At 46.0% G+C, this 13,337-nt stretch overlaps 1 protein-coding gene across 1 annotated transcript; it reads right to left on the bottom strand.

The window, feature by feature from the left end:
- Window positions 1-56: 56 nt before the first annotated feature.
- Window positions 57-11,600, bottom strand: WDR76 (WD repeat domain 76). The gene is made up of 13 exons (XM_042472422.1): window positions 11,439-11,600; window positions 10,435-10,815; window positions 10,218-10,313; window positions 9,150-9,205; window positions 8,178-8,301; window positions 7,753-7,854; window positions 7,617-7,660; window positions 7,377-7,530; window positions 4,720-4,878; window positions 3,790-4,004; window positions 2,449-2,601; window positions 1,561-1,614; window positions 57-1,283 (listed from the first exon to the last, which is right to left on the bottom strand). The coding sequence occupies exons 1-13, from the start codon at window positions 11,514-11,516 to the stop codon at window positions 1,028-1,030; spliced, it is 1,872 nt and encodes a 623-aa protein (XP_042328356.1). The 5' UTR covers window positions 11,517-11,600; the 3' UTR covers window positions 57-1,027.
- Window positions 11,601-13,337: the final 1,737 nt, after the last annotated feature.

The following is a 13,337-nucleotide window of genomic DNA, read 5'->3' on the forward strand; positions in this document are numbered from 1 at the left end:
TGTGGAGCAAATTGAATGGAGGGGGTTGACGGGAAGCGGCCACGGAGATGCTTACGAACACTGAAAGGCTTTTATTTCAAACTGTTTCAGAAACTGCTTTTACAAACTGAAGCACAGGCACTTTTGCTACGACACGACATGAATCTGCACAGCTTTTAAGGTGTTTGCTGCACATACTTTACACAGGACAGGGTCTGTCCAACAATAAAACCCGTTTTCCTACTTTAAGGTGCCATCTGGCTTCCCAGCCCATTTCCCTTCTGGCCACTCACTCCTGAGCTTTATCAACACATTGCTTATGATCACATGGATGCTAAGTAAGTCCATGCCTTATATCTGCTCTTGAAACACAACAAAAACTCTTCTTGCATCTCAGAATACTGACATATGCAATTAACATCTGCATTAGGCTTAAACACTCCCACCTGGAAACCCTCTTGCCCAAGGCTTGCAACCACTGCAAAACCCAAAGGTTTTTAAAACTATTTCGCAGTGTCAGTTGCTTGTAACTTTGGGGAAGGCCACTGAGCATTCAGCCACCACAGTAAGTATTTTAAAAGGCACTGTTTTGGCATCTCCAGTTTTGACCCCCCATGTATGGTGTGAATGTGAAGCTTTGCCTTGTTCATCCATCTCCTAAAACCTTGGCTTAAGACTCTGTAGAGCAAGGCCTGAGCATCACAATGAACAAATGGCAAACAGGAGGCTCACAGTTTGTTCAGCCGCTCAGCTTTGTGGCTGGACAGACCAGGAAGAATAAACATGCGTGATGCTCATAAACGATAAGCCAGCATTCTTCCTGGCCTGCCCCCAAAAGCCCTGGCTTATCATCCTATCGATGTAGGCCTTGTCCCCACAGATGAAAATCCACTCCATTTTAAGATCTGCAACTGAAGACATTTTTTCTGCACTGACCTGAGACAAAACGAAAGCTCTAACAAACACTTTGTGAAAAGCAAGCCGGACTCTTTTGCTCTTGGTGCAAGAGCCGGCATTCTCTTAGCCCTGTAAAAACAGCCAGCTCCTTTCAATCTTTGAAAACATGGAGGCGGCCACTGGAATTGCCGCCCGCCAAAATGTACCTGGTTGGGTGCCAGGCATTGATGGAACACACAGAGCCAAGATAGTCTTCACTGAGGAAGTCACGCACCAACTCTCCCGTCACGTGGAAGGCCTGGATTTGTCTTGGTCGGGACATGCTCCCCACCACAAAGCAATCGTCCCTTTTGGGGTCCCATACAGCTCTGAATCTGGTCAGCCACCGTCCCGTGTTGTTGTTATGCCTATTCAGGAAAGGACAACAGTGTGTTTGCAGACTGAGACTCTTCCTATTTGCTCAACTATTCAGCTATGGCAGTAAACCAGCCTATCAGTCTTAACTACAGGAAATCCACTGAATTAAGCACACTATGGGAAGACCACGTATAGGGATCACATTGATCCACTGGGTCCTATTAAATCAATATGATTTAGGCCACTGTCTCTTGTTCATTAAGTTTGGGAATCTCTTCTACCCAACTCGTATTTTACCAGCCCAGAAGAAGTGTTTTATTTACTCACTTGATAGTTCTGAGAGTAGGAGCGAGAGATGATAAGCATTTGGTCCCAAAGATCCTAGAACAGAAGCACAAAAAAGAAAACAATAAGACCAAAGAGCAAAACTTAGATTTAGCCCAAGAACCAGAAGAGTGGCACAGACATCTGGTCTGAGGAGGAAACGGACAGGTCTTCCTGCTCTTAAGCTTGCAACTGCTGCTTTAGAGGGAAAGGGCTCAGGTACGTAACCTTTTCTAAAATGGACAGCTAGCAGACAGACCTGTCTCCAACATGGGGCCATTCCCATGTCATTTAAAGACAGGGATGGTGACCTCAAAGATTTGGCTGGATTATTACTCTCCAAGGAGAACACCGCCACCCTTCCTATGGGAAAAATATGGACTGGGACAACTGGAAAGCTTATGGCCCAGACTGGGGTAGGTTTTCCCATCTCCTGTATAGCCTGGCCTCCATGCAGGGAGCTTCATTTACATCAAAAGGAGCTGAAAGTCTCTGCTACTACCAGAGGCACCTCTTGGATCATACCAGATTAATTAATTGGGATGATCTGAACATTTCTCTTGTGAAAATAAGGTGTGTATATATTATGGCTTCTTTTGGAAGGACAAAAGAGAGACTAAGTCTGAACCCACACCATCCCACTGCAAAGCAACAACAACAGCACCTAACTGGCCTCACTGTTATCATCCTTAACACTAGATCCTGGCAGACCAAACACAGAGTGCTTCATAGTTTGCCAAAATCTACTTCTAAAGCCATTCTGTTGACGTCCAGTTTTCTATCTTGTAACAGCAAACTATGCAAGTTAATTTTGTCTTGGGGAAACAAAAGAGACTTTAGCAGAAGTTGAAATGTTCCCAGCCTGCTACTCTCCTCCAGCCAAACACCTACCTGAGTTTATCATCCGCACAAGTCGTCAGCACTCTGTTTCCAGTAATGGGAGAGAAGTATGCGGAAGCAACACTCTTTGTGTGTCCTGTAAGCGAAACCACAGGCTTGCTCCCACTCTTCTTCAGGTGCCGCACATCATAAATGCCAACACTCCTGCAACACAAAGGCAAGCACTGGCCTTAAGAGTATTCCCTTTCTTCACTAATCTGTAAAACATCTTATTTTCTCCCATCAAACTCTGTGTTCAAGACTTCCGCTCTCCCCTCCTGGAAAGCCCAGTTTTCTGAGATCATGTCTGCCATGAGGACCCAGTCTGGAGGGAAAGTTGGTGTATAAATAAAGGGAGGGAGATATGGGAAAGGGGCTGGCTTACACATGCCCAATCTTTGGCTCTGCTGCCCCATCAACTAGTGTGCTGCCCAAGTGGGAACTAATGCAACCCTGGCAAGGCTACACACTTCCATTAGTAGCAGTAGTAGCATCCCGCTTTTTTCAGAAAACCAAGACTCAAAGCAGCTAAGGACCAAATTCATAGGACTTGCCACCACTTCAAGGACTGCCTTGGTGTTAAGAACAGAAAACAGAAGTAGTGGCAAAGTTCCTTTTCTCTGCCGTTAAAACACGTAAGATTATGACCCAAACTAAATGAACAGTCTTATCTTTTATATTTCGAATACCCAAACAAATATGCATTTTGGCTATGTGTTTTATGGCTTAGTATTATCTAATGCATCTGTGAGTGCTTCTGTACATATACAAATGTACATATTACGAGTACGTCATGAATATCTGTTCTATAGCCCCATTTTAATAAGCTTTATATGTTTTATGCGTTTTATACACACTTTGTTGTCTTATGGCCTGTTGGCTGAAATAAAGATTATTCTTATTATGTTAAGAACACTGTCATTTAGTATGTGCAGGTTCTAGAAACTGCGGTGAGATGTCTTACTGCTGCTGATTCATTATCTGCTCTTCTCCTCCTCCTTTTTTTAAGCTGACCTATACAGTTTTTAAAAGTGCTGCCATTAGTTAAATTGTCATTTTTTTATAACTGCATTTTAAACCTTGCTGCTCCCTTGTAAGAGTTATGCTTTAACAGGTAGCCTATAAATACAAGCATGAATAAAATGAAATGAAATAAAGACATGACACTCTCCCTGTATTCTATCAACTAAAAATTATCAACATCAATACTGTTGGCTTAAAGCTGCCTTAAAACCCTGGACCTTGATGTCTCCCAGCTCTGGTCCCAAAAGGAGGCCCCTGTCCATTGCGCTACTTCCAGCTTTGTGTTTCTAGTGCCCCAAAGGAGCAGCTGTGGCACAATTTGCAGCCTACCTTGCTCCAGCACTAACGAAATAATGTCTGTCAACTGGATGAACATGAACGGTCCTCGTCGTTGAATTAAGGTCAGCAGAGAGCTCTGAGGAACTCCCGGGCGTCCTCCGGTCCACTACGGCCACCTTCCCATCCCACATTCCCACTATCAAGGTAGAGGCTTCGCTGTCCAGGAAGTCAAACGCGGAAAGACTGCACTCCTCATTTCTGTATACCTAGGAATGAGAAAGAGGTTTAATTTAGGCCATGCCTAACACATAAAGCCTAGTCTGAATTTATCTGAAAGCAGTGGCGTAAACCCAGCATTCATAGCATGCCTGTATTAACTTTCCATCGTATGTTTCAGTTCCACCCTGTTTGCAATACGTAGCAAAGAAAAATGAAGAAAGCACAGTGCTTTGCAAAGAGATCTGGCACTCTCCAGCATTTATCAGGTAAGACTGTCCAACTTCTGTGCCATTCCACCTGTCCCATGTGCTCCGACTGACGGGGGCTCACTGTGGGGTCTCTGGTGGAAAATATCACCTGCAACTCACTTCAAACCAATAAACCTGGAGATGCCAGGGACTGAACTCAAGACCATTCATAGGTAGAGCAAGGGTCCTAACAAAAATGCAGAGTCCCTTCTGAGGCAGACACAGACATCCAACGAAGAGAGGAGGCACAACTGCCCTCCTTCTCTTTTGCCCCCATCTTGGAAAAAGCAGCTACAAGAAGGAAGATGGGTGGAAGGATCTATATCAAGCTCCACTTGGTGTGATGGAACTCTACTACCCTACAAAATATAATGAAGAGAACACTTTAGAGTCTCTGGGGGGAAGGTGCCTCATATACCTAAACAGACTCTTCGACTGGTGTACATCTACATTCTCTTATCTTCTTTGCTTTAAGGACAATTTATCAGGCCTTGGAATGCCAGAAGGTACTCACCTCATCAAAGACTGCTCTGGTGACGTCCCCATTTCTTAAAGTGCCATCATGGCTGAGGGAAAGAAGATGAGCTGGATTGAATGGGGAAAAATACATGCAGCTAACAGGTTGGCTGTGGATTGCGAAGGCATGTACTCCATCTTCTCCTGAAGTGGAGTCCTAAAAATACCAAAGATACAGTACACAACATGCTAGGTTTCCTTCCATGCCATAGACTCACCCTCCATCCACCAAAAGGCCAGAGGATAAAACCCAACCATATAAATAAAGTTTAATAATAATAATAATAATAATAACAACAATAATAACCAAGTTTCGGAATAGGAATTAACCTCTGAGTTAAGAGAAACGTAAAGCTACAGAGAGATGGATGAAGAACCAAGGCAGAGGAGGGGAAAATATCACCCACTTTCCTGTTTAAAACACTGGAGGTGGTTTGTTGTGTGCCTTTATGCCGTTTCTGACTTATTCCATCCTTAAAGCAAACCTATTGTGGGTTTTTCACGCAAGATTTCTTCCAAGGAGGTTTGCCACAATGGCTGTGGCTTCCTCAGAGGCTGAGAGAAAGAGCAATCTGCCCAAAGTCTCCCGGTGGGTTTCCAGGGCTGAGAAGTGCTTTGAAAGTTGGCTGCTCAGAGTCCTAATCCAACACACTGGCTCCCTGGAAATGGTTTACAATCACAATACTACACAGCAAAGAAACAGAGGAAAACAGCTTAAGTATCTGTTATTGACAACAAAGAGGAAATAGCGTCAGTTAAAAGGTATCAGCTTCAGCAACAAACAGATTTAGCATCATCACCTGCTGTTCATAATGCTAAAATCTGTTTGTTGCTGAAGTTCCAAGTTGTATGCTGTTCCTTTCTTTGGATACCTTTTAACTGATGCCATTTCTTTATTGTTAACAATAAACATAGGCAGTTTTTACATGTAGCCCATTGCAAAATAGTGATGACTGATGGCCAAGATTGGCTGAGACAGTTTCCTGAGGCTGATGAAAACCATTTGCTTTAGGCATGAATGACCAAGGCAACCTTAGCCCCACACAGAGCAAACCCGTTCCGCAGAAATATTAAAGCACCCCACAAGCATTTCAAGTGAGGACTCAAACTGGGAAGAAGCCAGACCAACCAAGCTGTTTCTTCCACAAACACACGCAAACTCCTTTTCTAGAAAACGCATCACCTCTTTGCCCAGTGAGTGAGCGCAAGGCAGGGCAAACGGGGCAAGGAGGAGGAGGCCTATAACATCATCCAAACTTCACACCAGGGTTGTGATTCATGTTTTTCAGCTCATCACCCCTCTGAGGCACGCGCCGCGGCTAAAGCTGCCTCCTTTCTTCTCAAGTCTAAATAATGAAAGGGAAGCGTATGTTACTGAGATGTCTTAAAATATTTACATGTATTCCGCCAGGAATAATTTTCAAGTAAAGCTGGTGCTCCTTCAGGCATTTGGCTCTCAAACCACTTAAGGTTTTGAAGATGAAACACCAGCACACTGACCTGAGCCAGGAAGCAAACACAAAACCTACAAAGGCATTTCCAAACTGGTCAAAATTCTCTCAGCCCATTCTGTAGCCAATGAGGCTTGCAAACCACCTTCCAAAGTCAGCGGATGGCTCTGTGGGAAACCGATGCCCGCATTCATGCCGAAGGTGGCAACAGATGTCAACAGCTTCAGACCAAGCTCCTAGCATGGCAGCTGGGAGATCCACAGGGGCCTTTCATCAGCTTTCTTTTGCAGAGATTAATTTCTTTTTGTTTTCTTTAAAATCACCCCACAAACTGTTTAACATGTGCCTTTAATGAGCTTTAATGACTGTTGTTAAAGGTGTTTTAAAAGTGCCTTATGAAATATTTTTGGAGATGAAAGATGGAGATACAAATTCCCTGAATAAGCACATATAAATAACCTAGGAAGTGTCTTGTTGTAGTTGGGATTAGGGCACTGGAAGCCAGGCTCTGAACCTTGGCAACTCACACTCTCTCAGCCTCAGAGGAAGACAAGTAGGGCAAACCCCTTCTGGACAAACCTTGCCAATAAAGCCCATGATAGGTTTACCCCAGGGGCACCATAAGTCTGAAACAACTTGAAGACACACAACAACAGAAATAGTCAAGCTGGATATGAAGGTCTGCAGCCCCCTTTTTGGACAGTGTCTGTGAAAGAAAGGGCTTTCACCTGTATCTCCTTCCAAAGTGCCAGAGATCTGCGCTGGGGGCTTCTTTGGGGGATCGTGCCCACTCCCCAAGCCCCAAACCAAACCCTTCTTGAAATAATTTTCTACACAAAATACTCTTTCCCTTCCCTCCCAAATGCACTCCAATAGTCTTGGGGAACAATTTCACCCCATCCCCTCGTTCTTTCTTTCTTTCCAACAGGAAAAGACCAGATGGTTTTCTTTGTTAGAAAAAAAGAGGCATGGGGGGCAAGAAGAAAGCCAGGGAGGGGGAAGGCTGCCCTTTCCCCTGATCCAGCCACAGACCCCAACCAAAAACACATAGCTGGGCCATTTCTACCTCCTGACCACTCTGTTCCTATACCTCTGGCCTGTTCCCATTGGTACATTTCCTAAAGTGTCCCTCCTTCCTCCCTCAGATCAACCAGGAGACACGCAGAACACGATCTCAAAGGCAACAGCGGGGGAAGCTTCTTACCAAATCCCAGAGACCGACTTGCCCCCACTTGTCTCCAGCTGCCACCAAAGTCCTGCTTTCGGACGGATGGACTGCCACCGAGTAAATCCGGCTTCTGACCACTTTTGCCACCGCGTCTCCACCAAGGACCATTCTGTGCAGATTAACCTCATAGCTAAGCCAAAACAGATATCACATTAGCCGTCACAAAAATAAAAAAGCATTTTAAAAAGAAGGAAGATAAACCTTTTTCCAGTTTACCTTTCCAAGCCACAAGGCGCCTTTTCTGTCTTCTTTGGCTCCACCTGCATCATTGGAACGCAAAAGGGACTTTAGCCACACTTGCAGCAAATGGTAAACACTGCCTGGAAATAAAGCCACTGAGCAATAGCCTTACCTGGCTTATTTTTGCCCACGTTTCCAGAAATCCTTCAATCCGTTCAGCTGTCTGCTCCTGATCTGCGGACACCATTGGGAGCGGTCCAGGGGGCAAACAGGGCTTTCAAGAGAGGAAAGAGCAGAGAGATTAGTGGCTCACTTTGCCTCTTGCCCACCCTCATGCTTAATGCTTTCACAGCCACACTCCTATGTATCTTGTCCACACCACACCATTCACGTGTGCAAGGGTAGGCCTGCAAGACTTCTCTGAAGCAACTAGGCACATGGTTCACATGGTACACATGGGGACAGTCCAGAATTCTTGCCACCATCCCCACACTCAGAGCCTTTGCAACGTCGAAAAGCACCAGACAACCCCACATTTCAACATGCAGAACTTTCAGTTGCTGCGCCCCTTCTCTCCCTTCACACTTATCCTCTTACATGTTCTTCAACCATTTCCAGGTGGGCTTGTGGCTCTGGCAAGGGAAGACCCGTGGGATCTACTCTCTGCAGGCGCATGGATCTTCGACAAGCCGTCTCAGTTTCTGCCTTTGAAGGCTTAACTCTACAGAGAAAACATCATTTCTCCTCTAAGACCTTACAGCGTTTCAAACCATCCTCCATCCCAGCACAGTTGATAGGCTGGAACATGGAGATGGTGTTGAGAATGTAGGTGCAGCCAAGTTCAGGTCTATAGACCAAGCTTCCCATTCCCCCAGTGACCAACTGGACGCCTTGACCGTTTCCCTCAGAGGAAAGCAAAGGAAGCCCCTTCTGAACAAATCTTGCCAAGAACAACCATGAAAGGAGTTACCATAGGATTGCCAACTTGAAGGCACACAAATATATATATGTGTGTGTGTGTGTATGTAAATTAATATTTAATACTGCTTATATTTATATTGCGTATATTATTGTACGTTGTTTAATTTTAACCTCTTATGGTTATATCTGTGTGTGTGTGTGTGTATAATTATATATTATATAATATATCTGCATACAATTTTTACTGTACACCGCTATGATCATTGCGGAATAGCGGTCTATAAATAAAACATATTATTATTATTATTATTATTATTATTATTATTATTATTATTATGTTTGTATTTTTTCACATGTGCTTTTCTAGGGTTCTTAATCTGCGTTGGGTTCTTAATAATTTGTGAGCCACCTGGAACCAGTACAGAACTGCAGCTGTATTGCTTATATCAGAAGACAAGGTTCTATATACTGATTATAACAAAGCTGGTTAACAAAAAGGACAGTAAATGTTCCCATGGGCAGACATTGGTGAGTCCGGTTTTCAGCGGTGATTAGCCAAGTAGACTAAAACACCTTCACAACTTAGCGCAGGGAAAGCAAAGGAAAGTGCAGCTAAAATCTATAACCACAACGCAGAGGGAGCTTTACCTTTTCGTCCCTCGGGTTTGTTCTTTGTTTACGATTCCACGAAGTCTTGCGGCTGACTTGAAACAGAAAAAGAGGGCTAGGTAAGATCTACCAACTCAGACACCTTCAGCATGAATTGCTCCTGCTTCACGTGTCCCAAATTCAAGCCAAAGTCAAACTTTAAGCCAGCGGTAGTTGTTCTCCTAATCCCATGACATCTCAGCAAACGTAAAGATGTTTGTAATTAAAGTGCAACAAAGCATTTCTCTGCCATCATTTGAGAAATCGAACCTCCTTCCTCACTCAGCAGATTGACAGACATTTACTAAACTTTAAAGGCAATTTAAATTAGGAAAATAGCTGCCGTTTTTAACCGCCTGGATTGCGCCCAAAGCTCCCCATTTGACTGCTTGGTCAGAGCACCACATCCTTGCCACTGGTTGCTTTTAGTTTCATGGCTGTTTCTCCCTGGTCCCATTGTTTTCCATGTTTGATCACTGTTTTGCTGTATTTCACTACTACTGAACGTGTGATCTATTGAATGGGCCATTTGTGTGGAAGGATGACATCCCTGCAAAATCCTCCTCTGAATCAGGTTAAAACATTCACTGTTTTTCTAAGAGCTGGGCAAAGACCTTTCAATTTAAGTGGCTTTATCCTCCAAAATAATTTGTATTTCTGGTGTGATTATTTCTTCTTCCAGAGCCACATTTATTACTATCAACTGCTGTTCTCTCGTTTCAGACTCTTTTGAAGCCTACAGAAATGTCCACTTTATTAAAAGGTTTTAAATTCATATATAAATAAAATATCTTACTGCATTATATATTGGCTCCAGAAGCATCACAGGATTTTAAAAATATCATTAGCCACTTATAAATATGACAATGGCCAAAAGGAGCAGAACATGAAATATTGCTTAATAAATGATCATGTTTAACATGGACCACTTACGCACATGGCATTGCGCATGCTTAGCAGATAATCAATGGTCATGTTTCATATTGTCCTCTTATGCACATGGCAGTGCCCACAATTACAGAACAACGTTCAACACTGGAAACCATCCTTTTAAAAGATGCAGCTAACCTCAAACAATTTCAGAGAAGCAAAGAACTCTGCGTTCTCTGTGATGTTCTTCAGCCTCTTGCGTTCGTAAGCAGACAGCTCCGCCGATTCCTCCTCCTGCAAGACATAAAGGCCACTGTCTTGTGAAGTGATCTGACAGAGCCAAAGGTTTTGAGCCGTGCCGCCTTTCAAGGAAACTGTGCCTGAGGTTTAGAAAGAACAAGCGGCAGACGCTTACCTCTTCCCTGCCGCTCTCGGGACCCCTGTCCTCATTCTCCGTCTCGCTCTGGATGGCGGAGGCGGCGGATGCTGCGTCGGAGGAGCGCTGTTCCTGCGAGGATGCCTTCATGCCAGGCTCCTGAGAGGTTTCCGGATGGCTTTGGGAGCCTGGAGGAGGGTCGCAGGCTCTCTTGGCGCTTGGCTCTGGACTTGAAAGGCCTTCGGAGCTGGAAAACTGCTCCAACAAACAACGCTTCTGGGACAAGTACCTCCGATAGTCTCCTCCGTTGCCGACAGAGACGGGCGTCAGATGGATCCTGACTTGCTTCAGCAGAGCCTTGCTTCTCAGATGCCCTTCTATTGGAGGCGGCAGCCGCGGGTTTTCTTTGGGCGTTCTCTCCTGAGCGCATGTTTGGGAGGGAAGAGGGTTATTCAACGCCTGGCGCTGGGTGGCTGCGCAAACATGTTCTATAACTAACACTCACAAGTTACGTAAAGGAGGAACTGTCAACATCAGAACTGGGTCTTTGGAGGGCTGTGTCCCAAAACAGACAGAGAGAGTGGGCTGGGGTTCTTTATTTTGGGGGGGGGGGCTACAAGAGAGTCCCAAAATCCAAGTCTGTGTTCAGAGGGGGATTCTGGGAGCTGCAGTCCAAAAAAGCACAATCCAAAGCACAGAGAGAGGGAGAAGGCTGGCAGGGCGGCAAGTCACACTCTCTCAGCCTCAGGGCAAAGGATTTAGCCACCATCTTAAACACCCCAGAGAGTGAAGCAACACAATTAACATGAGATTGTGGCTGTTCATAAGTGCTTTCCCACTTTCTCCTCCTCACAACAACCCTGCCAGGTGGGCCTGGCTCTGGGCCCACAAGAGACTCCATCGCCTTTGAGCCAGAAAAGCGTTAAAGCGTTGTCAAACCGAGTTATTTTCCCAATGCGGATGCAGCCTGAGTCCCCCTCAGCAACATGGCGGCCCTCCTCCCTCCCTCCCTCCCTCCCTGGGCCCCTGAGGTAAACCACCACCTTCTCCTCCTCCTCCTCCTCCTCCTCCTTGGCCGGGAGCAGCATCGGCGGCGCCTCGGTCTCCCTCCGGGGCTCCATGCTGCCGCTTCGTTCTCCGGCTTCTTCGGCCCAATTTGGGTTCCAGCGGCGGAAGGCGGAGCGAAGGAAAAGGCGGGAAGGAAAGGGCCTCTGAGGAGGAACGAGGCTCGAGGCCTAGCGCCTCCTCGGCGAAAGAAGCCGCGCTTCCATCTCTTCATTAAAGAAGACGGAGACGGAGGGGGCAAAACGGCGGCCCTGAGAACCCGGCCTCTGAGGGGAACCGAAGGGGAAGCAGCCACGACGACGCTTTCAGGCCCAGCGCCTTCCGCGCCATTTTGATGTGCTTTTAAAGCAGGCTTTATGGTTCAAAACACACTGAATAATAACAACAACAACAACAACACGCTCCTCCCTCCATATTTGCGGCTTTGGTTAATATGTCCTCTCTAGGAATATCTAGGTCCTCTGCAGGGCAACTCTATGGTCAAATTTCACCACAGAGTTGCACTGAAAGCCCTAGAGATTATTCCTAGAGAGGACGCTCCTCCAGTGCAACTCTATGGTTAGTGTCTCTTTGACCACAGAGTTGCCCCGGAGGACCTAGAGATTCCTAGAGAGGCATCCTCAGGTAAAAACCGTCTCTTTGTGATTTGCGTTTCCCCCATATTCAGGGGGGCCTTGTGCCCCTGGCCCTGGCCAATATGGGGGGGGGGGGCAAGCGTAGTTTTGACACTGCTTTTAGCTGCCCAGTTAAAAAGGCTCAGGGAATCCTGGGAATTGTAGTTTGTTGTGTGCCAGTGACAGAGAAGGCAAAACTGCACTTCCCAGGATTCCCCAGCATAGAGCCCTCAGGGCGAGTTAGAGGCCTCAAAATGGAATGTTTCTATGGACATTCCCATACAGAGACTGCGCTATAGGCACTATAGTGGTCACTATGGGTGACCACTGCAAAATGGAGGACGTTCAAGGGAAAAGGAGGATGTGACTCATGCTTCTGAGCCATGCTCAAAATGGAGGGCATTCTGGGGTTCCTCCTGGACAGAAGGTTGGAATGGAGGACGTGTCCTGGAAAAGGAGGACCTCTGGCTTCTCCAAAGAAGCCTCTGGGGCTCAGACCTGCAAAAGCTCCTGCTCCCCGTTTTGAGTCTCAAAGGTGCTTCAAGGCCCCTTTTGCAGACTGCCTTTCTAGCCTTGTTGATTCTATGGTATATTTATCTCGTTATTCCACTTCTGTGCCGTCTTTCTCCCAAAAAAGGGACCCAAGGCGTCTCAAAAGACAAAACGTTATCAAACATCACAATACATTTTTTAAAGACTTACACAGCTGTGCCTTTGAATCCAAATGGCCCCATCTTCTTTCCTCTTCTCTGTCCTCTTTGTCCTCCATTCAGTTCAAAGGGCAAAAGTTTGCTCTGCAAACCCTTAACTGGGGCCATAGGGAGAGGAAAGCAAAAAGCCAACCGCTGCAGCCCTTCCTCTTCCTGGCCTGTCTGTGGCCATCTTGACCACCAATGTCCAGCTTCCACCTGTGAACGGTCAGCAGGTGTGCTAGCTCTCCAGGGGATGCTGGCTGGACCGGCAAGCCCATCGGTCCTAACCAGGGTCGCCTTTGGTGTGGGATGATGGCACTTGCCATCCAAACACACAAGGAAGGGCTTACCTGGGCAGCCATAAAAACATTGGTGTTTACAGGGACCCCATTTCCCAGCACTCAGTGCCAGGTCTACAGGCCATGGACTGCAAGCACCATCAGCCCCACTGGCCTGCAGAGCTAATGGCAAACTGATGGGAGTTGCAGTACAGCAATATCTGGAGCATGTTACAGGATCACACTAATAAATAAAAGTTTGTGGTGGGATATATAGGTTGTATCCCACTCTC

The sequence above is a fragment of the Sceloporus undulatus genome, chromosome 6 (assembly GCF_019175285.1).
Source record: "Sceloporus undulatus isolate JIND9_A2432 ecotype Alabama chromosome 6, SceUnd_v1.1, whole genome shotgun sequence".
NCBI classification, from domain to species: domain Eukaryota; kingdom Metazoa; phylum Chordata; class Lepidosauria; order Squamata; family Phrynosomatidae; genus Sceloporus; species Sceloporus undulatus.

Excerpts from the sequence above, each read along its gene's own strand:
- WDR76 (XM_042472422.1), bottom strand. The coding sequence starts at position 11,516 with ATGGAGCCCCGGAGGGAGACCGAGGCGCCGCCGATGCTGCTCCCGGCC. Across the intron at positions 10,816-11,438 it reads AGGAGGAGGAGGAGGAGAAG|GAGAGAACGCCCAAAGAAAA; the intron begins GTGGTGGTTTAC and ends ACATGCGCTCAG. Across the intron at positions 4,879-7,376 it reads AAGTCGGTCTCTGGGATTTG|GACTCCACTTCAGGAGAAGA; the intron begins GTAAGAAGCTTC and ends TGGTATTTTTAG.